Source organism: Equus quagga, chromosome 16 (genome assembly GCF_021613505.1).
Source record: "Equus quagga isolate Etosha38 chromosome 16, UCLA_HA_Equagga_1.0, whole genome shotgun sequence".
Taxonomy (NCBI): Eukaryota; Metazoa; Chordata; class Mammalia; order Perissodactyla; family Equidae; genus Equus; species Equus quagga.
The window spans coordinates 947132-971648 of record NC_060282.1 but is presented as its reverse complement, the minus strand read 5'-3'; the positions used below and the strand labels follow the sequence as shown (position 1 = coordinate 971648).

Sequence of the window (24517 nt, the reverse complement as noted above, 5' to 3'; positions counted from 1 at the left end):
TCTCACCCATGCAGACCAGTCCATCCCATCATCGCTAAACTTTTCTCCACTTTGCCCACTTCTCTCCGCCTCCATGGCACCGCCCACGTCTCCGCCACCTTCGTCACTTGCTTGGATGACTGCAGTGGCCTCCTTACTGTGCTCCACCCAGTGGCTCTTTCACCTCCAATCCATTCCCACACCCTCTTCCTTAAAGCCCTTCAAGGGCTTCCCAAGGCCCTTAGGATGAAGATCGACATCAGTCCCACGGCCACAAGGCCCTATCACAGCCGAGGCCCTCTGTCCTTCTCCAGTACGTACATCCCCTCTCCTCCTCTATCACACAAGCCACCCTCGTCCAGTTCCTTCGGTGGAGCACACCACCCCCCAGTCCCTGCACGGGACACTCCTCCTCCACATCGTCTCAGTCATCACTTCCTCAAGGAGCCCACCCCACGCTGGCTGGGTCTAACCCACCCGCTACGACCTCTCCCAGCACCACCCGGAGCAATCTTCACAGCGGTAACGGACGTTGACGTGAGATTATTCGATTCACAGCTGCTCCCCAGTGTAGCCTAAGGCCATCAGGCAGGGACAACGCCTGATTATGACTAGCACTGAACGCCCGATTCCTAACACAACGCCTGCCACACACTTGGTGCTCAATATATATTTTTTGGAGGAGAGAAGCACTGAGTACAAAAGGAAACAGAGATAGTGTATCAGTCAGAGTTCATCTATAATAAGAGATTTATTTTAAGGAATTGGCTCATACAACTGTGCTGGCTGGCAAGCCTGAAATCTGTAGAGCAGGCCAGCAGGCTGGAAATTCAGGCAGAATTTCTGGGACAGTGTTGAGGCAGAATTCCTTCTTCCCTGGAAAACCTCAGTTTTCTACTTGTAAGGCCTTCAACTGGTTGGATGAAGCCTACCCACGTGATTGAGGGTAATCTCCTTAAAGTCAACTGATTGTGGATGTTAATCACATCTGCAAAATACTTTCACAGCAAGTGTCTACACTAGCGTTTGACAAGTGTCTGCACTAGCGTTTGACCAAATTCTTGGGCACCATAGCCTAGCCAAGCTGACACACAAAATTTAGCAATCACAGATGACGAAGACGGCATCAACCCAAGAAGAGGCCAACGGTGGGGCAAGACTAGATGGTGGGAGAGGACTGAGAAGGCAGTGATAAGCTTATTTTCATGTGCTGGAGAAAAGCCCAGCAAGAGTGTTCTATAAAGAGCAGAGGGTGTAGAGAGATCTGCTCCACTGAAGAGATCTCAGCCCTGGTCCCAGGGCCAGAGTGACTCAACCAGGCCTATAGTCAGGGCATGAAAGGAGGGTGGGGGCAGGCCCCCATTGTGAGGTCCAGGTGGAATGCTCAGCCCCCACTGACCCCAGCCCTGGCTGATCTTCAACCCCATCCACGCCCCCCACCCCCCACCCTCCTACCAGGAGTGTGCCCTCTGACTTACACCTCCTGTTTGAGAGCAGACGCCTGCAGAACCAGTGGAGGTCACGAGGACACGGCCTCCCTCAACTCCCAAGGTCAGGTTGAAAAAGTTCTCTGAGTAGATAACTCTAAAAAAAGGGAACACGATAAGAACTCAGAGATCTGAGTTCTCGGAACCTGATGAGAGGAATGCAGTCTTGGGTTCTTGAAGGACTACAGTCAGGAAAATTCAAGGAGCCGGAGAATAGAGGTGTGGGCACAGAGGGGGCACTGCCAGGGGATTTGGAATAGGGGACCTGAGTCACCAAAAATAGAAACTCTAAGCTATAGTGAGCCAGGTGCTAGGACAAGGGAGCCCCGGGGCCAGTAGTTAGAGAAAGGCTCTGAGCACATAGGGTTGGAAGAAATTGTGGTCCAGTATCCAAGTGTCCAAGAGAGAATGTCCCCAGGAGAAGGCTGACAGGCTAAATCCAGGTGTGACCAAGATCCCATGGCAAAGGCACCCTGGCCAGGAAGGTGAGTGATGAGTTTCCATTCAACAGATATTCCCTGGTTACCTCCTTGTACTGCACCAGGCCCTCTGCTGGATGCTGGGGCATCACACAGTCCCTGCCCTCAGTGGAAAGTGAACAAAACAACATTAAAGAGCTAAAAACTGCACGGAGCCAGGTGAATGCTGACAGAGCAAAGGTCTGTGGGGGAGGACTAGAGAGCAGTGATCAGCTTGCCAAGGATGAAGGGAAGCTTCAGAGAGGAGGCACCTTGACAGGGAAGTTGGCCAAACAGAGAAGGGGCCAGTATATTCCAGGCTGAGGCAGGGCCTGTCCACAGGCCTGGAGGCATGGAGAGCTGAGCCTGTTAGAGCAGAGAGGGCAAGGAGGAGGGCATAGCCTCTGACCTCACAATACCCAGAGCCCACTGGGCCAGCCTTGCCACTTGCAAACTCTGGGGCCCTCCTCCAGCCCGGGCAAGGCCCGGGGCCCTGGGCAGCCTCCAGGTGCAGTGCCCTCCCGTGGGCTGCACCCTTCCCACTGCCCTGGGGCATGTCTTTACTCACCAATTATGAGGGGCTTCGGCATCAGATAGAGAGGCTGGTGCGGGAAAATGAGGAACTGAAGAAGCTGGTGCGGCTCATTCGGGAGAATCACGAGCTCAAGTCGGCAATCAAGACGCAGGCGGGTGGCCTGGGCATCAGCGGGTTCAGCAGCGGGCTTGGCGAGGCAGCGGCTGGCGCTTCTCAATGCCAGGGTAACCGTAAGAGGCCTGAGTTCAAGAAGATTGGGGAGGGAAGGGTGAGGCTGCAACAAAGAGGAGAAATTCTGTGTGGTGGGGTCTTGGGGAGTCATGCAGAGAGGGGCATAGATAGTAACAAACTTATGGGAAGGTGGCCCCACCATGACGGGAGGGTGACACAGGACCATCAGGATGAAAAGACAAAACTAGGCACCAGTTCCACCCACCTGATGGTAGGAGCCCCTGCCCGCAATGCTCCCCTTGGCTAAACTCCCAAGCAGCTCCATAGACTGAGAATTTCCCCAGCTCCAGAATCCAAATATGCTGCCCTACTGGGTCCAATACGTCACTCACCCCCAGCCTCCCCACCCCTCTCCTCCATCCCTCACCCTTAGTCCCCCCATTTCTCTCCCCCATTACTCTCCACCTAGAGATGGCCAATAGGCAACTGACAACCCATCTAGAAGCCGAGAAGAGAAACAGAGACTGAAGCTTGAGGTTTGGGAATCAGTGTTCGACAGAGCCCTGGGGCTGGAGAGGATTTACAGAGTAGGGTGAGACAGTAGAATGGGCAAAGAAGTTACAGGTATTCGCAGAAAAGCAGGTGAAGTGAAGATGTGCAGGGTTAGGCCTGGGGCATACGCACTGAGCCAGGAGGGTGCTCAGCGGCCAGGAGCCCGGAGAGGCTGCACAGCAGAGTGTGGTGACAGGAAAAGGTGAGGTGCCGGAAGAATAGAAAGCTGTGGGCAGAAAGTGGTTGCCAAGGAAGATATGAGAGGGGAATTTCTAGTGGTGGTAAGGTCCTATGTGTGGCAATAGGAGTCAGAGGCTGTCAGTGTGCTGGTGAAGGTTACACAGGGTGAGGAGGTGACAAACGGCGGTTGTTACATCCACATTTCTCCCCCTCCCTACGCTGTCCTTCTTGTCCTGGAGAAGGCTATGTGCTCCCCTCTCCAAGGCAGACTTCATGCGCGCTCAGAGCCCAGCCACCCCTGCAGTGACCTGCCCCGTCACAGGCCCTGCACTTCGTCCTCCCTGCTGGCCACCCACCTCTGTCCACAGTCAGGCCTGAAAACATCCTCCTTCCCCGAGAGGAGGACTCTGCTCTTTCAGCCCTGCCACTTAAGCCTGTACAGCTTGGAAGTGGACCCTGACACTCTGCTGTTCTAGAAAGTCACAGGTGGCTTCCCAGGTGCCACATCCTTCTCAACCTCTGCACGGCATTTGGGACTGATAGCCCTCCTTTTTCTGAGTTCCAAGAGCACCTGCAGCCGAGCCGTCCACTTGCCGGCTCAACTTAATTGCTGCTGCTCCCAGGCTGGCTCAGGCCCTGCCCTCCACTCCCAGGCAGCCTGCCCACCATGGGCTTCAACCTTACACTAGAAGCGAGATCACCTCAGAGGATCTGCAGGCCTAATGAGTCCCTGGAACTTAGCTCACTCCCAACTAGACACGTTTCTGATTAAGAACTGGGCCTCTCCATTAGGACACTAACCCCCCAGGTCCTTGCTCCTTCCCCCGCTGACCTACTTCCAGCTCAAAGCTGTCTTCCCTTTACTCTTGAAAGCTGCCTCCCTCGACTCCCTACTCACTGGGTTCCCTGCCACGCAACCTGGCTGTGGCATGGGGCCTGTCTGCACAGCCCCCTCTTGCTGACCACAAGCATACAGGTTCCTCTCCTTTGAAAAGTTATATTGCTACTGACTTGGAGACAACAGACAGTGTGACAAAAACACTACTTGTGGGGAGGCACAACGGTTAAGAAAGCTCACAGTTTAAGAACCCAGACTCTGGTTTCCTACTCCCAGGCTAACCAAGCAAGCCTGCTCATTTTCAGTTTGACTCTTAAGAACATCCCTGCGCCACTTCTTGTCTTCCACCTCCTGAAGAGTCAAGCTCAGGGAGTTAGGAAAGGCTCTGAACGAAGCGAGCCCAGACAGCTGGTGGCGAAGGGGAGGGGGCATTCCAGGAGAAGGAGCAGCTCGTGCAAAGGCCTGGACCTGGGGGTTGCAGGAATGAGAACTAGATCAGTGTGGCTAAAGCCCAGGCTGTTTATGTGTGTGGTGAGTGTGTGGTGGGTGTGTGAAAGTGTATGGGTGTGGGCGTGGAGTGGGGTGTGTGAGCATGTGTGACGTGAATCACCTGTCTGTTGTCTCAGAGGCATTAGCAAGGGGGGGTGTGAGCACGTGAATGTGGTGCACAAGTGTGTGTGGCCTGTGTGTAGTGTGTAGTGTGATGTGTGTGTGGATTGGGTGGTATATGTATGGAGTCTGTGGTGCGGGTGTGTAAATGACTGCAGTGTGTGGTATGTGTGTATGTGAGAGTATGTACGAGTGTGTGGTATGAGTACTTTGAGAATATATTGTGTATCAGAAAATGTGTGTGGCTATGTGCGTGAATATGTGGTATGAGCATGTGAGAGTGCAGTATGTGTGATGTGTTTTGTGAGTTGTGCGTGTGATAATGTGTATCAGTATATGTGGGGTGTGTGTGTGATGTCTGTATTTGAGTGTGTGTGTGGTGTGTTTGTGTGTGTTGGGGCCAGTGAGAGGTGAACAATGCAGCTGGAGAGGTCAGCAGGGCTCAGATTGCCAAGGACCGCAAATGACGTGCGGAGGAGCTTTGACTTGCTCCTAAAGACAATAAGCAGACACTGGTAGTTTCTAACAGGAAGTAATCATGTTTGTGCTTCACTCCAGCTGCTGTGGGGAAAATGGATTCAGGAGAGACAAGAGTGAGGCAGGGAGATGGGTTAGACTGAGGGTCTTGCAGCCATCCAGGTGGGAGATGATGGTGTGAACCAGCGGTGGAGAGAAATCAAGCTATTTAGTTAGAAAACTAACTGCTTGGATGTGAGGGATGAAAAAGAGAGAGTGTGAATGTGTCTGCTGCACAGGTGTCTGCTGAGGTGGCAAACTCCCTGAGACTGCAGACTCTCCAGCCCCAGCCCAGCCATGACAGATCCCTGCAGTTGCCTCAGGGGATCTTTCTCTGGCCACGTCCTCACCCTGTCTGTTCCCCAGCCCTTTCCTTGTGACTTACCTTCCTCATGAAATCAGGCTCTTATTCAAGTCAGTTTGCTCTCCTGAACTCGATCTTCAGTTCCTCTTTCTGGGCCCACCCTTCTCTTCCCTTGTACTCTTGTACGCAGCGCTACCTCCTAACCCCTCCAGTCCAGAGCTCTGGCCCATCCCATTTAGGAGGAACATGGGAGGAAACGCAGCTTGGGCTTGTAGGTGCTCACAAGCGTGTGTGCCAGGCCCCTCGCAGCGCGTGACCAAGCCCAGGCGGGAAGAGAAGGGATGCAGGATGAGGGTCAGGGGCCAGCTCTTGCCAAGCCACCACATTCTGGCACAGAAACTCCAGAAAGTACAAGAATCCTAAATTCAAACCTGACCTTCCAGGTTGTTACAAAGGTTTATTTGTCAGGTGAGAACACAGAACATAATTCAACAGCTTGTTAGCTTGACTGGTAACTTTTACCTATTTTGAGATATGGTATGTGGGCCTCCCATTTGTGCTCTTACCCAAGGTGAGCCTGGGAGAAGGAAATGCAGTTTTGGAGGGATGGAATGAGTTATATTTGGGACAAAATGACTTTAAGACATTCACATGACACCCACAGGGAGTGTCCAGGAAGCAGTGGCAACACGAGCCTGAAGCTCAGAGGAGAGATCAGGGCTAGAGAGCAAAGATTCACGAGTTGTTGATAAGGGAAGCTGCAGGAGAGGGCGAGACCATCCGGGAAGAGACAGAACAGGAAGAAGAGGCTGAGGGACAAGTCCTGAGTCAGGGCGGGTAGAGAAGCTGGCAAAGGAGCAGCCAGAGGACAAGGGAAACTTCAAAAGCGTAATGGCTTCAAAACAGCCTCCAACGGAGCAGAGTGTCAACACTGTAATGGCTGCCGGGAGGTCAAGCAAGAAAAGTGCTAAAAAAAAACAAAGTGCTAATGACTTGGCATTAATGACCTTGGTTAGAGCGATTCCAACCCCACCCGAGGTGGGAAAGGCCCACTGAGCGAGCAGAGGGGTGAGTGAAAAAATGGAGAGAACAGACACTGAGTTTATGAAGTCTGGCTTTGGGTTGGGGGCAGTAGCTGGAGAGGAGCATGGCGTTCGGAGCTTCTTTTCCAGATGGCAGAGACCTGAGTTTGCTGATATGTGGAGGGCAGGAGCCAGGAGAGACTGTTGGAAGCTGTGAAAGAGAAAAGTGATACTTGATAGAGTGAGGGGTGCCCTTGATGGAAGGAAGAGCGTCTCCTCCACTGTCAGGGCAGAGGAGGAGGGAAAGGGTGGGTGAGAAGGCCGGGCGGGAAGCTGAGGAAACTCCAGAACCATGGCCTCAATTTCCTCTGTAAAAACTTCATTCTCTACGAGCAAGGGTAGAGAGAGGAAGATGGAGAACGTCTGACATAGAGTGAAAATGGCAGAAGGAACTGAGAGGAGCACCTGGGAAGTCTGTCTGTCTGTGAAGTGGGCCCAAACGGCGCTGGCGTCTGCGGATTGTGAGGCAGCAGCCACAGCCTTCTCCAGCAGCATTTGGTTGGTGGGGTGGGAGCAGGAGTCGGGGGGGCAGGCGGGCGGAGCTGCTGACGACTCAGCAAGAGTTTGGGCACAGCACAGAGGGAAGCGGAGACCGGCTGGGCTGTCGGATGGGGAGAAAATAAAGAGGCTAGTGTACTAGGGACCTAGAGAGGCTCGAAGGCCAGGTGGCCGGGAGTGATCCTCTGAGCAAGGCAGACAGTACAACCTCACGGTCAGAGCGGGTATGCTGAGCGGCAGGAAATCAGTAAACGTTGGCCGTTGGCTGAATTAACTTCCCAGGAAAGAAACGGGCGCCAAGAGGTTCAGGTCTTGGTCCAGTGAACATGGCAGGTGGGAGGCGGAGCCAAGATGGACTTAGGCTGCAGGGCCTCCTGCGCCTGCACTGGGATGTCCTGGGAGGCGTAAGACCGACCAGGAGGCAGGGCTGTTGGCGTAGACAGGAAGTGAGGGCCAAACTGAGCGCTCAAGTCACTAAAACACTGACTGCGCCAAAGACTGGCTCCTGCGCCCACTGGTCAGACCCGGCTCCTCCACACACAGGCGGTCAGGACGGGAAAAGCTGCCAGGGCAGGGTGGCCGGGGGCTCTGCTGCTCTTCTCGCCTGGCACCCTCCCCACCGCCCACCCGACGCTCACCCAAGCCCATCCTCCTCCCCGCACCCACTGCTGCCCTGTCGCCTCTGTCTTCTCTTCCTTTTTTCAGAAGGGCCTTTGACACCCTGCTCCCCATCACCTCCTTCTCCTCAAGGTCTGTGCTCCCACTCAGGACCCCCTCCCCCCACTCAGGACCCCATGCCCTCCCTCAGGACCCCGTCCCTCCCCTCTCAGGACCCCATCCCCCCTCAGGACCTGTCATCATCCCCCTTGCTCTGTCCCCCTCCTGCAGCCCCAGCCGTCTTGGAACCCTCAGCTAGAGCCGCCTTTGCTCACCGGTCTCCCCTCGGTGGGTCCAGCTTCCCTCGGCGTCCGCCCGCCCGCATTGAAAGCAGCAGCTTCCCGCCCAAACCCTCGGGCCCCGCCCCTCCACGGTCGCGCCCCCTCGGGCCACCTGCCACGCCGCCCCCGACCTCGGCTGCTGCAGCCTCTGTCCCCGTGTGGACTGGGGTCTCGGCTGCCTGGCCGCCCCTGTCCGCGGTGGGCCTGGCCTGGTCCTAGCGTGCCGACGTCCGCGCCAGAGGGAGGGCTCCGAGGCCACAGAGGCCGCAGACGGTGGGCGAGTTGGGGGGGACCGCTGCGAGGGCCGCTGCAGCCCAGAGCCGGAGGCCGCGCGCGGGAGATGGGCGCACAGGACCGCCTCACGGAGCATGTCCCGAGCGAGGCGCTGAGCCGGGGACTCCCGAGTGGGGCCGCTCCCAAGTCCCGGGTGGCAGCGGGAAGGCTGGAGCTGTCCCTGCGAGGAGCAGGCTTGGGGAGGAAATCACAAGTTCGGTTAAACAGTTTAAAACATTGTAAACTGAGTTTGTGAACGTAAGACGTTTGCTTTTCTCTTTAACTTCAACTATCTGATGTAACCAACCTTCCTGGACCCTAATTAATTCTCACATATGAAATATATAAGTGCAACTGGGGAAATTAATAAGAGAAACCTTAACCAAACTGAAGTCACAGATCCCCGCAGAGGAGCTCTCACCCCGGCCACATATCACCCATTACGCCAAACAGGAAGAGACAGGCGTTTGCGTCTCCCACAGGAAGTACAAGCGCTGTACTAGGAAAGAAGATTTCTCTCCCCACCCAGCAACAGCCCAGCCAATCAGAAACACCACAGCTCAGCCAATGAGAAGCCTCCACACTCAGCCAATGAGAAACACTGCAGCGGAGCCAATGAGAAGCCTTCATACTCAGCCAATGAGAAACAACACAGCTCAGCTAATGAGAAGCCACCACACTCAGCCAATGAGAAGCCATTTCCGCCCTGAACTGTTACTGTCCCCCAATGGACTTCCCTTTAGAACAGCCCTTCCTACTCGTCCGTGTTCTCTATGAAAGCAGCTCCCCTGCTTTGTTGGCCCGGTTTGCCTACGGTTTCACATAGCATTCGCGTCTTGTACTGTAATTCTTTTGGCTGTTCCCGAATAAACTCGTTTTGAGGATAAAATAACAGGTGAACTTGCTTTTTAAATTGACACAGCAAATCTAAATTTCTCTTTAAGGTTCTAATACTGCACCTAAACCTAGGAAGATTTCAACTCACAAATCTAATTCAATTGAATATAAATTCTAAAAGAAAAAAGTTAAAACAATTAATCACTTGTACATTTTGCATTAGAATACAAAGCTGTAGGACTGAAATTTCAACAGAGACTTGGCCCTTAGCTCCCGTTAGCTCAGAACACTCCTATTCACATCTGATGTCCCAGCACAAATATTACTAGTGTTCCCCATCTGCCAGCCAGAGATGTCGGCAAGGCTGCTTCTGAGATTCTCCTCAGTGACCCTGATGGGTCACAACCCCGATGGACACTGTGTCCATGACTGAGGCCATTATAGTCTTGACTCTGAGCAGTGGACACACAGTTGTCCATCTGCTGTGCCCGCAGAGCATGCAATGCCACCCAGGGGTGCACTAAATTAGCCCCTGAACCATGAATCTGTCTTTCCCTAAATGCCTGTGACTCCAATTAATCATTTTTTAAATAACAACTTTGTTGAGATGTAATTCACATCCCCTACAATTCACCCACTTCAATGGTTTTTTGTATATTCACAGATATGTACAAACATCACCACAATCAATTTTAGAACACTTTCATCACCCCACTACCCATCCCTCCTCAGTTCTAAGCAACCACTAATTTACTTTCTGTTTTTATAGATTTGCCTATTCTGGACATTCCATATAAATGGAATCACAGGTCTGCAGCTTTTGTGACTGGCTTCTTTCATTTAGCGTAATATGTTCAAAGTTTATTCATCTTTTAGCATGAATCAGTACTTCTAGGTGGGATTAAGGGGTTTTCATTTTGTTTTGTTTTTCTGGATGAATAGTATTCCATCAATGGATGTACTACATTTTGTTTATCCATTCATCAGTTGACAGACTTATTTTCTCCTTTGGGCTATTACGAACAATGCTGCTATAAGCATTCATGTACAAGTTTTTATGTGGCTGTATGCTTCCATTTCTCTTGGGTATCTATCTAGGAGTAGACTTGCTGGGTTGTATGGTAACCCTCTTTAACTGTTTGAGGACCTACCAGATTGTTTTCCAAAGTGGCTGCACTATTTCACATTCCCAACAGCAACAAATGAGCATTCCAATTTCCTCACATCCTTGCCAATACTTCTTATCTGACTTTTTAATTATAACCATCCTAGTGGGTGTGAAGTGGTATCTCATTGAGATTTTGATTTGCATTTCCCTGGTGACTAATGAAGTTGAGCATCTTTTCACACACTTATTGGCCATTTGTATATCATCTCTGGGAGATGCCTGTTCAGAACCTTTGCTCATTTTTAGATTGGGCTATTTGTCCTTCTATTATTGAGGTGTTAAGAGTTCTTTATATATTCTGGATACAAATTCATTATCAAATATCTGACTTGCAAATATTTTCTCCCATTCTGCGCATTGTCTTTTCACTTTCTTGAGAGTGTCTTTTGAAACATAGAAGCTTTTTATTTTTATGAAATCTAACTTACCTATTGTTTCTTTTGTTGCTCATGCTTTTGGTGTCATATCTAAGACTCCATTACCAAATCCAATTTTATAGTTTTAGCTCTTATGTTTAGGCTTTTGATCCATTTGAGTTAACTTTAGTACATGGTATAGGATAAAGGGTCCAACTTCATTCTTTTGCACATAGATATCCAGTTTTCCCAGCACCATTTTTTGAAAAGATTATTCTTTCCTTAATGAATATTTTTGGCACCCTTGTTGAAAATCAGTTGACCATAGATGTATGGGTTTATTTCTGGGCTCCCTATTCTATTCCATTGATCTATATGTCTGTCCTTATGCCAGTACCACACAGTCTTGATCACTGTAGCTTTGTAGTAAGTTTTGAAATCTGTAAGTTAGTCCTCTAACTTTCCTCCTTTTTCAATATTGCTTTGGCTATTCTGGGTTCCTTGCAATTCCATGTGAATCTTAGGATCAGCTAGCTTGGATTCTGATGGGAATTACATTGAATCTGTAGATCAACTTAGAGAGTATAGCTATCTTAACAATATTAAATCTTTCAATACTGAACATGGGATGTTTTTCCATTTATTTAGATCTTCCTTAGTTTCTTTCAACAATGTTTTTAGTTTTCAGTATAAGTTTTGCATTTCTCTTGTCAAATTTATTCCAAAATATTTTGTTCTTTTTTTCGTGCTGTTTTCTTGATTTTATTTTTGCATCGTTCATTGCAAGTGTTTGGAAATACAACTGACTTTTGTTGACCCCGATGCATCTTGCACTCTGTATTCTGCGGACCACACAACTCCTTCAGATAGTAACACGTTATCTAATTTTATTTTGGATCTCACGTGGCTGTCTCAGTGGTCACAGTTTATAAACTCACTTTATAGACACAGTTCCTTCTGTGGTCAGATTAAGCTTTCAGTGCTTACGGGCACACACTCGAGTCAAATAGACCTCCATTCCTGTCCTGACCAATTTTTTTTTTTTAATCATCAAATTTCACCTCTGCTTACATACACATCATTTTCTTTATATTTATTGAACACTTTCCATAGCCCAAGCACTGTTCTGGGCACTGGGAAACAGCAGCAAACTGGCAAACCCCTGCCCTCACGGAGCTTCAGTCTAATGGAGGGAGACAGGACAAACCAATACGTGAGTGTAGAGCGTCTTAGAGAGAAATCAGTGCCTAGGAGGAAACAGTCCAGGAGAAGGGGAAGGAACAGCTGAGGTGAAGGAAATTGGTGATTTTAGATGGAAGACCTCACTGAGAAAAGATGGATGGAAGTGTGGGGGCCGGCTGTGTACACTGGAAGAGTGTTCCAGACAGAGAGAACAGCCAATGCAAAGGCAGAGGCAAGTGTGTGCCTGGAGCATTTGAGGAACAGCAAGGAAGCCCAAGGGGCTGGAGCAGAGGGTGTGAGGGAGAGATCAGGGGGACATCAAGGTCAGAGAGTTGACAGGCCAGATCATGGGGGCCCTTGAACGACTTAGCACTCAGAATGAAATGGTGGGCTCCCATTTTAATGGGAACACTCTGGCTGATGTTTGAGGAAAAAATCCAGCATCGGGAGACCAGCCAAGAGGCTCCTGCAATAATCCAGGTGGGGTAATGTTGGTGTGGACCAGGTTGGGGCGGTGCTGGTGGTCCAGGTGCTTGATTCTGGATGTGTTTGAAGGTGTTGCAGGCAGACTGGATGCAGGGCGTGAGTGAAAGAGAAGTGTTGAGGCTGACTGCACCGTGTGGGGCCTGAGCTACTGAAAGGGCAAAATTGCCCGTTGACGACATGCCAGGGCTGCAGAGGGAGCTGAAGGAGTGCTAAGCCGGAGTCCCCAGAAAAACTCTGGGAAAAAGTGGGTCAGGCGGTTGAGGGTGTGAGTCTGGAGTCCAGCCTGAGTCGTGAGCAGGACATGTAGCTAGTCCCCAGTGCCCAAGCTGGATCGCTCACCGAGAAAGAGCAGACTCGGGGAACTTGGGGCTGCCCCAGGGCAGGCAGATGAGGTGGGACCAGCAGTACCTGGAAGAAGCCGGGTGACCAGGAACCCGAGCGCCCAACCAAGACAGGGTTTCAATAAGGAGGAGCTCTCCGCTGTGTGAATGCCATCCACCAAGGAAGATGAAACCTGAGGACTGAGTGCTGGATCCTGCAATGTGGGTCATCGGTGCCTCGATGAGTTTTGGGTGGATGGAGAGTGAAAGCCTGGTTGGAGAGGGTGTCAGAGGGAAGAAGGAAAGTGAACTGAGACAGTGAATGGGGACAACACCCCAGAGACATCCTAGAGGGACATCAAGGAGACCTGCGGGGGTATGGGGATCAGTGATGTGGAAACAGATCACCTGGGTCTCAGAGCCCCTGCAAGGACCTGGCTGTGCTGTGAGTGAGGCACCACTGGCACTCCTGCAGCTCCCTGGCTGTGCAGAGACAGATGACCCATGGCTGTCTTCTCTCCCGCCATCCTGAAGACACTGCCCCAGTGGTCCTTTCCCATATCATCCAGACCCTGGGCTCCTCGCAGAGGAAACAGAGGCCAAGAAGGACAAACGCCCCAACTCCGATCTCCATCCCATACTTCATCCCTCTCTCTTCCCCATCAGGGCTCTTTGACGTCTTTCCGAAATCTGCCCCACCAGCTGCTCCTTCTCTTTCGTGTTCTTCCTCTCCATGGGCTCACAAGGTTTTCCGTCTCTTCGATTCTACAGCAAAAATTTCCAAAAAGCTAAGACAAGAAATCATAAGAGAAAAGACTGGTTGATTTGATTATGCAATTTTAGTTTACTTGTTTGGAAAAAAAATAACAAAACTTAAAACAAAAATAAAGTGGTGGGACATCTTCCCACATATCGTGCGGCATAGCATCAGAGAGACTTAAATGGCATGCTGGGGACCTCCAAAGGAATGTCAGAATGTTTCTGAAGGATCTTAAAAAAGATAGATTTGGCAGCGTGCACTAAGAACTTCTAAAATGGAGCCAGCCTTGATGGCCTCGTGGTTAAAGTTCGGCATGCTCCGCTTCGGCGACCCGGGCTCAGTTCCTGTGAGTGGAACCACACCATTTGTCTGTTAGTAGCCACACTGCATTGGGCTCCCACACAGAAGAACTGGAAGGACTTACAGCTAGAGTATACAGCTATGTACTGGGGCTTTGGGGAGGGGGGAAAAAAAGAACCTCTAATGTCTGTTTTCAGGGAAAAAATCAATAATAAACATTTATGGAGTAGAATTATTTGTCATTGGGAAAATTGGAATCAATTCAAATGCCCAACAATTGGAATTGGCTCAATAAACAATGGCAGTTGCACAAGATGGAAACCCCTGCAGCCACCATAAGTGCTGTCTTCAGAGGATGCTGATGCTGGAGGCTGCGTGATGTGGGTCCAGAAAGAAGAGGTGGGGTACATAAGGACACGGGCAACACACACAGCCACCACCCATTTGTGTGCGGCCTGGGAGCTAAGAATGGATTTTACGTTTTTAAATGGTTGAAAGAAAATCAAAAGAAGAATGCTATTTCATGACATGCAAAAGGACATGAAATTCAAATATTAGTGTCCATAATAAAGTGTTATTGACACACATCCACGCACATTGGTTTCCGTGTTGTCTGTGGCTGCTCTCGCATGACAATGGCAGAACTGAGTGGTTGAACAGAGACCAGATGGCCAGAAATATTTCCTACCAGCACTTTCCAGAATAGGTTCGTCCATCCCTGATCTATATAAATACCTGGAGAAAGTCTTCAAGGCAACACGGAGCTTTTCGGCATGACTGACCGCGGGGTGATAGGACTACCAGTGGTTTTTCATCTTTTTTTTTTACTTTTCTGAACTTCCATTCTTTCCCTGTAATGAGCATGTACTGCTTTTATAACAAAAAAAGTGGACGTTTTCAGTTAAATCGCACACTCACGAAAACCTCCCCTGTACCCTCCCCCAGCTGCTGTGCCCCTAGGGACCTTCTCCCCTTAACGTGGTCTTTCAAGGGCACTCTCCTCGAGAACCCAAGGAAAATGGGCTTCCAGACCCCCATGTGGGGTCCCAGAAGTCTGAAGCGTGTCTGGGCCAAATGGCCCTCTTGCACCTGCATCCATTGTTCACCGAGACACCTCGGGCAGGAGCCAGGCGCACCATCAGCGCCGCTTGAGCTCTGCACCTGTTCTAGCTCTGGCCCCCTTGAGAATCCCCCACCTGGGGAGGCTCAGCTGTCCCTGAAAGGACAGTGGGCAGGAGGTCCAGGCCCACTCCTCCCTACCAGGAAGCAGAGGGGTCAACCTGGCAACCTGGGGGCCCAGCTGCCAGAACACCTTCCTCTCCTCAGCAAGAGTCATCAGCTCAGTGCAGTGGGCACATTTGAGAGGCAGGCAGCTGTGAAAAGTCCTTGTGGCTGGAGGGCAGTTGTCAGCGCCCTCAGAGGACCAGGAGATGAGGGGCCCAATCTTCATCTGAGATCCGCTGAGCCGCCCCACAGATCTCCCTCGGAGGTGGACAGGTCATTGTCCGGCCCATCTAAGTGATAAAGCTCAGAGAGGGTTGGTCAGCCCATCAGAGGCAGACGGGCACCTTGGCCCAGGCCCTGCCACAGTAGGGAGAGAGCCCCCACCCTCCAGGGGTCTGCCTGGGGTCTCAGTGCTTTCTCTGTGTCCCCCAGGTGTCTTCCTGTCCCCGTCCCCGATAGCAGCAAGCGAACCTGTCCTGGAAGAAGTGGGGATGGTGACTCTGGCACCTCTGGCCGACATGCTAAACAGTCCACAGCCCAGCCCTGCAGCCGGCCCCATCATGAGCCCCCTGACGGGCCCTCTCAACACGCTGCTGCCTGGCTCGGGGCCCATGCCGCAGAGCAGCCCACTCACCAGCCTTCTGACTGGCCCCCTCAGCAGACACCTGGCCAGCCCTATGGGCCTGCCCTCGACTGGCTCTCTGACTCCAAGCAGCCACTTGGCCAGCCCCATGGCAGTGCCCCCAGCGGGCACACTGGCCAGCCCCATGGGCCTGCCCTCAACTGGCCCCCTGACTCTAAGCAGCCACCTGGCCAACCCCATGGCAGTGCCCCCGGCGGGCACACTGGCCAGCTCCATGGGCCTGCCTTCCACTGGCCCCCTGACTCCAAGCAGCCACCTGGCCAGCCCCATGGCTCTGTCTCTGGGCAGCCCCCTGCTCACCTCCACGCCTGCCCCTCTAGGCGTCCCTCAGAACCTTCTAGCCAACCCCATTAGTAATCTGGGGCTGTCAGAGGCCCCAAGGGTGCGGCTGGCAGAGCCGCTCCGAGGAAGCCCCTCTGGACACCATCCATCAGCTGGCACGAGGCCTGCTGCCACCTCCAAAGGTAGCCCGTGCAGGGGGAGGGGTAGCAGGGGGTCCTGAGGGGAGGGAGCTCCCTGCCCGGCCAGTCCCTGGTCCTGCATTACTCTAATCCTCCTCCTCTCCTTTTTGTCCCCCCATGTCACTAGTCCCACTCTCCACTGAGCACCCCCGGCCAAGCCAGGACCCAGAGCCCCTCAGCGTGGCGTTCGTGGGTGTGCCCATCCAGACCTCCACCCCCATCGGTACCGGGGGCACTCCTGGCCCTGTGACGGCCTTCTCCTACAGCACCTCAGACGCCCAGACCCAGCCTGGTGTCCCCCAGGGACAAGCAGTTCCTTCCTCTGACCCCACCTCCCCAACTGCTGCCCTCACTGTCACAGGCCTTGCCTCTGCCCCCACTCCCGCCCCCCAAGCTGCCACCAACCACACTCCCTCTAGTACGACCCACATTACCCAGTGCACCCCCAACTCCACCTGCCGACCCTCAGCAACCTCCCACTCCCCTCCACGCAACCCTCTCTCCCCACCTCGAGCCTCATCCTCCCCAGCCTCTGTCAACAACAACCGGGGTGCACGCGTCTCGGAAACATCTCGGAAAAGCATCCTGGAGTTGGAGCGGAAGCTGGCCCACCGAAAGGCCAGCAAGTTCCCTGATGGCCCCCGAGGTCAGTGATGTAGTGGGGGTTCAGTGGGAGTCTGGTGGTCTCCCTTGCTGCCTTTGGAGACCTCTCTGGCACCCACCTGGGCTGCTGATCATGGCCACTGACCACTCTCTCCTCCCTTTGTTGTCCCCAGATTCGAAGCAGCTGGCCTGGGAGAGGCTGGTGGGAGAGATAGCCTTCCAGCTGGACCGCAGGATCCTGTCCAGCATCTTCCCCGAGCGCGTGCGCCTCTATGGCTTCACTGTCTCCAACATTCCAGAGAAGATCATCCAGGTGCGTGGCGCCCATCTCCCACTCACTGCCAGAGGGCCTGCCCCCGGCACCCGGCAAGGATGGGGACCAGGCTCTTGAGGGGCTGCTGGAGGGCCCTGCCTTCCCACCAGGCCAAGCGCATTGGAATCTGAGGGCACCCTGGGATGGAGGAAGCACAGTGCTCAGTCCGACTGGCCAGTGGGTGTCCAGGGCATCTGGCATCAGGAGCCTATGGTTCCAGCCTCACGGCCTCCCCAGAGGACAGGGCAGGGGAGGATGCTCAGCACAGTCAGGCTTGTTCCGTCCCACTTTGCCACTGCAATGGCCTCCAGGACCTCATCCCAGGGACCCTCCCCAGACTGGCAGAGCCGACATCTTCTCCCCTGCCCTGTTGGTGTCCTCAAGGGTCACTAGGGGGCACAGGGGAGGCAGCTCTCAGAGCCTATGAGTAGCTGGTGGACTCATGGCCAGGGAACTCAGGCCCTGATTCATTCCAGTGTATGCCCAGCATGCCATCCACTGCCGTTGAGGGACACAGAGGACGATGCTTTTCAAACTTGCTTAGGCATGTCTCCTTGCCACCATGTTGGGAGGCTCTCCAAGGCACAGAGGAGGAGGAGAAGCGGTAGCGGGCACAGGCTGCACTTGGCTGGACACTCAAGAGGAGCTGTCCGGAATGATCCCTCCCCCACCAACACGCCAACACGGGGTGGGACCCTGTGCCTGGGGGGCAGGGGGTGGGCAGCGCCTCCACGGCATTTTGGCCATTTGGGCTTCCCTTGGGAAATAGCCCTCTGTGCTCCCAGCCACTCTCTCTCAGGCTGTCTTTATCTGTGGCTTGCAGATCTGGGCGTGTGATTGGGCAGGAATGATTTTTGGTTACAGTGGGTTCATCCATGTCCAGGTTTGAACTCGCCCTCCCCTTTCGTTCAGGTGTCCTTTGGTTAGGTTTTAATTTTAATGTGGTCAGAATTCTCCACCTTTTCCTTTACTGTTTGTACTTCTCATGTCTTCTCATGTCTTAAGGCTGGAGTGGTGGGGGCACAGGGCAGCTGCCCAGCCCCGCCTCAGGCCCCTCACCCAGGGCCCCATGTTTGGGCTCTCCCCAGCCCACCCTGCCCTCGTTGTGGAAGGGTGGTGGAGCCTGGGTGTCTCTCTTCTTGCAGTTCGCCTCCACTGCTCTTGGCCCCTTACTCTTCAATATGAATTTTAGGGTCAGTCCGTCAAGTTCTGGGAAAAACCTACTTCAAATTTTTAGTTTTGTATTGCTTTACAGATTAAACTGGGGAAGTTTCACATCTTTATGATTTGGGGTATTTCTACATGCCCGTCATTTCTGTTCCTTGTGCCAGTGGGGCCCACTTTGGTCGTATTTGGTTTGATGACCCTTGACTCGTGTCCGGGACCACCACCGCCGCTGCTGTGTCATGAGTGCAGACTGACCGTGGCCATTTAAAAATCGACAAACAACTCAGGAGAAGCACCATATTTATGCCTCTAAAATGCTGCATCTGATATCTCGTTGGCAAAGACTACATTTCGTTATAAGCACAGGTCTAGTTGCCCATGTAGAATTAGGTATTAAACTATGAAGAGGTTTCCTACTGCTTGAAGGAGCCCGTTTGACTGAAGTTGATAAGCACACGTCGACCTTGGACGTCGAAGCTGGCTGTGCAAGTCCTCTGGTTCCCAGGCCTCTGCTCACTCACAGGCGAGTTATGGCTTACGCCATGGAATTCTGCGGTCACAGCACTGAACAGCAGCTCTTTAGAGAAGAGGCAGGAGGAGAAAATCAGAACGTATGGAAGGCAATCTTTTTGGTGTTTGAGGAGGTCAAGGAGCTTGGTTTCCCCCAAGCCAGTGCCTCAGCTGCCATCTTGGCAGCCTCTGGAGAGCCTGTGGCTCTCACAACAATACTCATCTGGTCACTCTGCCCAATGGCCACCGTTACCAATTCCAGAGCCGTTGCCCCCATTCAGCTTCCATCGGCGATGACCGGTGCTGCCAGGACCACACCCTTGCTGCCCAAGCTCCCAAGAAGGGGCTCCACTGGAGCCCACCTGCACAGAAGTTGCCTTCTGGACCCCGACAAATGCTCCCTGGCTGGCCCTGGCTGCCAGTCATGGCAGGGTGACTCATGTCTGGTCACATCTGAGGATCATAAAGATGCATCCCCATCTTAAGGCCATCCTGCCTGCTTGGCTGGACAATTCATTGGTTCCTATATGCATCTAATTCCACTTTGCCCAGACTTTTATTTCCCTTCATCAAAACATCTTGTTTTTCTGCATGTTGAACTCCAATGTTGGTGGATGCTGGATCTCTAAATTCTATCCAGACCCACTAAACCTAGTGAAACCTGGTGGTGTCTGCTTCATGAATGCTGTTAGCTTTACAGCTGAAAATCTTTAATAGAGCTCTATTCAGTGAGGACTGGTTGACTTTTTTCACGGCAGTTGGCCATCTTTTTTAATAAATTTGCAGTTATGCCTTTTTTTTTTTTTTTTTTTGCTGAGGAAAATTAGCCCTGAGCCAACATCTGTTGTCAGTCTTCCTCCACTTTATATGTGGGTTGCCACCACAGCATGGCTGACTAGTGGTGTAGCTCCATGCCCGGGATCCAAACACACAAACCTGGGTCACTCAAGTGGACCAAGCTGAACTCAAACACTATGCCACAGGGCCGGCCCCAGTTATGCCATCTTTTAAGCCCAACTAAAAGTTGTCCCAGTGCACATGCCTGTCACCTCCTCTACCCAATTGCAAAGATCTGCTGCTCTATGGAAGATGCTCTGAGCTCCCTTCCTTTTGGCGCCCTGGTCCTAGGAGACCTGGAATCCAGCTGCACCAGTGTGAGGGTGATTGAGGGTGGCACCTTGTGACTGTGTCCAGTTGGGTCCATGGTGCACCCCGATGCTCTCCAGAGTCCCCCTCTCTGGGCTGCCTGCTGAGAATGCTTTTGATTTTCGTGTAATGATTTGTTATCTAGCTACCTTGCCAAAGCCTCTCGCTAGTTCTGATGGCCTATACGTCGTCTTGGCTTTTCTACATAGACAACCATCTTGTATAGTATTTAAAAGAAGCATACAACACGGCAACCTCATCCTGTTTCTGACTTGACTAGGAACACATACTTCTAGTCTTCCCACGAAGTATGATGTGTGCTCTAGGCTTTTTGCGAGATCTTCTTTAGGCGAATCAGAGTTCTTGGTTGCAGGTAACAGAATCTACACTAGCTAACGGGAGCAGAACGAGTTTGTCATAACAGTTTAGGCGGTTGGAGCAGCTCCAGGAAGGACACAAAATTGGGCTTGTTTGCTATACAGCCAGTAAAAATGCCAGCGCACAAGGGAATTTCCTAGAGGACACACTGTTGCCATCACTGCCCCGGGAACGGCATGCAGACACCCCGTCAGATGCCTGAAACTTGGTACAGCTGCCCCTGAAGAACTAGTGCCATAGCAATTGCACAATCCTGAAAACCTGCTCTCCCTCTGGGCACCGCCTCCTCCAGGGGCTCACTTCACCTGGAAGTTCCACCCACATGCACCTGCTGGGCAGACATCCAGGTCGCAGGGCTACCTAAGCCACAGGGGAGTCTGGGAATGGTGATTTTAATCTTCCAGCCTCTTTGAGTTCAGGAAGGCACTAGCAGGCACTAAACTAGAAGCCAGAGAGGCCAGCTTCAGTATCGGCCGCATCAGACTGAGAAGTTTTCCCTCTTCCTCATTTGTTGAGAGTGTTTGGGTTGTTTTGTAATGATGAACAAATACTGAATTTTTTAGAATGTTTCTTCTGCCTCTCATTGAGATGAGCACGCGGTGTTTTCCCCACCTCTCCCCCCTTTTCTCTTAACATATTGAGACACACAAGAAGATAGTCTGGTCATAAACCACACGGCTTCCCTCGTGTTTTTTAATGCACTGGGATGCTCAGTTTGCTGTTATTTATGACTTATTTATGCAGCTTCACTAGTTTTTCAGAGACCGTGCCAAGCTGCTGTGACAGAAACGCAGGCCCTCCATAACCCAGGTGTTCATCTCTCCACGGGGTCGTTCGGCCCTGCTGCCCACCGCCTCGCACGTGCTGGCGAGTCCGCAGTCCGGGAACGAGGCCCAGGGGGCGGAGCTCACAGTCCTACAGTCCTAGTCTCATCCCATTGGCTCGAACTTAGTGACGTCAGGCCTTGGGGCAGGAGGGCGAGACCGGTGAGCTCTGCCCGGAGTTTCATTCCCGAAAGGCAGGCGGGGGTGCCTGTCCTCTGCCCAGGAGTGTGTCCACTTTGCCCAATTTTGTCTTGCTGATCGTCTCTATTGATCCTTTGGATTCTGTTTCCTCATTTCTGCTCTTCATTATTTCCTTCCTTCTGCTTCCTATACGTTTGCTTTATTGTCTTTCTTGGGTTGAGCGTTTTAAGTCATTTTATTTTACATCTCTTTTGTTCTTAAATAAATACAGTCAGGGCAAGGAAGTTCCATCTAGCCAGGGAGATATTCAAAATATCTAACGACTGGCCAGCCAGCGTGGGTCCTGGAGCAGGACGCAGGGCCCAGGGAGCCCTCTCTGCCGTGTCGTCTGGTCGGGAATGCGGCAGGCTCACGGCCCGTGCGTCCGCCCCCAGCTCCAGCCTGCATCGGAGCGGCGCTCGGCTGCATCTCCCAGGGTTAGACAGATGGGCTTGGGGCTGTTCAAGTCGAAATATTTCACAAACCGCGCTGGATCTCCAATCCATGAATCAGTTAGGACGCACTTTCCAGTCTCCGTTACCTGAGGGGCGTTTGGCTGTCTTTTCATTGCCGATTTCTAACGCACTTGCCCTGTGTTCAGAGAATAAGGGCTGTACCACACTGATTCTGTGACGTTGGCTGTCGTTTCCCTTATCACTGGAGCATGGTGTTCCGGGACGGAGAGACCGGAAGATGAGAACGTGTGCGTGCTCTCTTGGAGGTGTGTGTGTATTTGCTCACGCCTCTTTTCTCTTCCACATCTAACACCAGGTCCTGCTGGTTCTCCCTGGAAAGATTTTTCCCATCTCCCGCTAAAGATTTTTCCCACATACGTAGCCACATCTACATTCTCTTGTCCTCCACTCCTATGTCCTGGTCCAAACTGCTGTCCCCTTACTGATCCACAGCTGCCCTCGCCCCCCCAAATCTGTTCACTCCTGACTAGTACAGAGCATTCAGTGTACACCAAGTGCACACCAAATAGACACAGTCTTTGCCCTCGGGGAGCACACCCTCTCCTGGGGGAGCCTTCAATAAATAAGAAAAGCCGTAACTATGTATGAGGGAGGGGCAAGCACGACAGGTGCTAAGAGGGCAGAAGAGTTTGAGGGTGAGAGCTGGGTCCTGAGAGGGTGGTGCTACCTTGAGGTCTCCTCCCCACCCAGATCCTGGCAAACTTCAACATCCTAGGATGCCCTTCCCTTCCCTAGTCCTTTGAAACACAGTCTGTTCAATATGAGAGCCCTCAGATGTGTCCCATGGCATGAGGACCCTCATACGGCACCGGCCAGCACGGATGCAGTACTCAGCACCCCCTGGCGACATTTCCATTAATCTTGAAAACAGCCCTGTCACATGGTGCTGTTCCCTCCATCTCACAGCAGGGAAACTGAGGCTCAGACCCAGTGTGGTGACAGAAGCAGCCGTTGAACCTGGCTTTCCCCATGGCCCCTTGCTCTGTGCTCTGCCTCCTGGCATTGTCCATGTCATGCATGCTGTTCCTCAGCCTGGAAGCTTCTTTCCCTCTGTTGTCCTGGTCCTCCAGACCTCAGCCCAGCACCCTCTCCCTCCAGGACGCCCTCCCTGAGGCAGGCTCAGTCCATCCTCAGGTCCCTGTGTGACTGCCCAGGTCACATGCCCAGGAGACAATGGCGGAAGAGGTGGAGAGCAGGGCTGACTTCATCGTGAGATGCTGGGGCATGCAGTCACTGCCTGGCTAGGGGGCACAGGTGGTGAAGAACCAGGTGGAGACTGACCCAGTTGCTGCCGGTCCCCAGGTCCAGGCATGGGGAGTGGGCCAGCAGGACCCCCCAGTCTGAGACTGAGGGTGCTTGGCTCTGGGCCTCAGGTCATCAGCTCAGCCTGAGGGGAGGGAAGGACCCTGGGCAGGGGGCTGTGTAGGCCCAAGTGTGCTAAGGATGCGGCCTGAGGTGACAAGAGCGGCCTGGAGAGGAGGCTGAGAGCTAACAGGGCAGGGAGCCAGGAGGAAAAAGCCTGCAAAAGCCCCTGAGTGGTGTCTCCTGGGTGAGGCAACCCTCGGGACATTAGGAGTCCCCCCTCATCTTTCCTTCACCTCCAGGCCCCCAGCCATGCTCTCTGTCCTCAGTTCCTTGTGGCCTCAGATCAGTCCCGAATCCCAGGTGGTGGGTGGAGCAGGTGATGGGTCTCAGGAACCGCTCCACTCAGGCCAGGCCCACCAGGCTCCCCCTACCCTATACCCCTCGGGGCCCCTCTCCCAGGGCCTCCAGAACACCTCCTTCGAGCACATTCCCTCTGATCGTGGTCCTCTCACAACCATACCCCCTCAGCCTCATTCACCCCTTGCCTGCCCGTGCACCTGTGTGTGGCAGGAGGGTCCCTGACGGATGCTCTCCCCTCAGGCCTCCCTGAACCCCAGCAGCCACAAGCTGGATGAGGAGCTGTGCCAGACGCTCACACAGCGCTACGTGAGCATCATGAACCGGCTGCAGAGCCTGGGCTACAACGGGCGGGTGCACCCGGCGCTGACCGAGCAGCTGGTGAACGCCTATGGCATCCTGCGCGAGCGGCCTGAGCTGGCTGCGTCTGAGGGCGGCTCCTACACCGTGGACTTCCTGCAGCGTGTGCTGGTGGAGACCGTGCACCCCAGCATGCTCACTGACGCACTCCTGCTGCTCTCCTGCCTCAGCCAGTTGGCGCACGACGATGGCAAGCCCATGTTCATCTGGTGATGCCAGCCAGTGCCCACTGGCCAGGCTCGCTCTGCCCCACACCCTGGTGCACGGCCATTAAAGCTCCCCACAGATGCTGGCCGCAGGGCCTGCACCAGCACTCCTGGGTGGTGCCACCTCATCTGGGGTGGCTCGCCAGCATCCCCCCCCACCCCGTACCCCTTCAGTCCTGCCTGCCCTGGGGGTCCATGCACATTCCAGGGCCCTTGGCAAGAGCCCCGAGATCAAAGAGACCAGCTGTCTGGCCAAAGGAGTGTTCCAAAGGCCCTAAGGCTCCCCTCGCCTGGTGGTGGGAGCAGCGGGAGCCCCTGAGACTCAAAGGGGGAAGAGCAGGAAGTGGGAAGGAGCCAAGCAGGCAGGGAAGGGCTGTGGCTGTGTCACCAGCACTGGTGACCTGCACAGAGCTGAGGCCTGGATGCAGAGCAGAAGGCAGAGATGGGAGTGAGACAAGGATGTGGTTGTGGGAGTCCCTCCTTCTGTACTAGGCAGGGACCAGGGGGGCAGCGGTGGGGGGGGGGGGGGGGGGGG

At 53.2% G+C, this 24517-nt stretch overlaps 1 protein-coding gene and 1 long non-coding RNA gene across 2 annotated transcripts; one reads left to right on the top strand and one right to left on the bottom strand.

Annotated features, from left to right (window-relative positions):
- Positions 1-1462: 1462 nt before the first annotated feature.
- LOC124228255 (uncharacterized) lies at positions 1463-5833 on the bottom strand. Its single transcript, XR_006885672.1, has 3 exons — positions 5711-5833; positions 2493-2698; positions 1463-1563 (listed from the first exon to the last, which is right to left on the bottom strand). It is a non-coding gene; the product is annotated as an uncharacterized LOC124228255 (long non-coding RNA).
- On the top strand, positions 2479-23990 carry SPATC1 (spermatogenesis and centriole associated 1). The gene is made up of 6 exons (XM_046642643.1): positions 2479-2689; positions 15486-15820; positions 15953-16160; positions 16285-16803; positions 16934-17073; positions 23660-23990. Exons 1-6 carry the CDS (start codon positions 2479-2481, stop codon positions 23987-23989), a joined length of 1743 nt encoding a protein of 580 aa, XP_046498599.1. The 3' UTR covers position 23990.
- The last annotated feature ends 527 nt before the right edge of the window (positions 23991-24517 follow it).

What these genes read in the sequence shown, in the direction of transcription:
- SPATC1 (XM_046642643.1), top strand. Translation starts at nt 2,479, where the DNA reads ATGTCTTTACTCACCAATTATGAGGGGCTTCGGCATCAGATAGAGAGG. An exon ending in CGGGCACACTGGCCAGCCCC is followed by an intron (nt 15,821 to 15,952) that starts ATGGGCCTGCCC and finishes CCAAGCAGCCAC; the next exon opens with CTGGCCAGCCCCATGGCTCT. An exon ending in GTTCCCTGATGGCCCCCGAG is followed by an intron (nt 16,804 to 16,933) that starts GTCAGTGATGTA and finishes TGTTGTCCCCAG; the next exon opens with ATTCGAAGCAGCTGGCCTGG.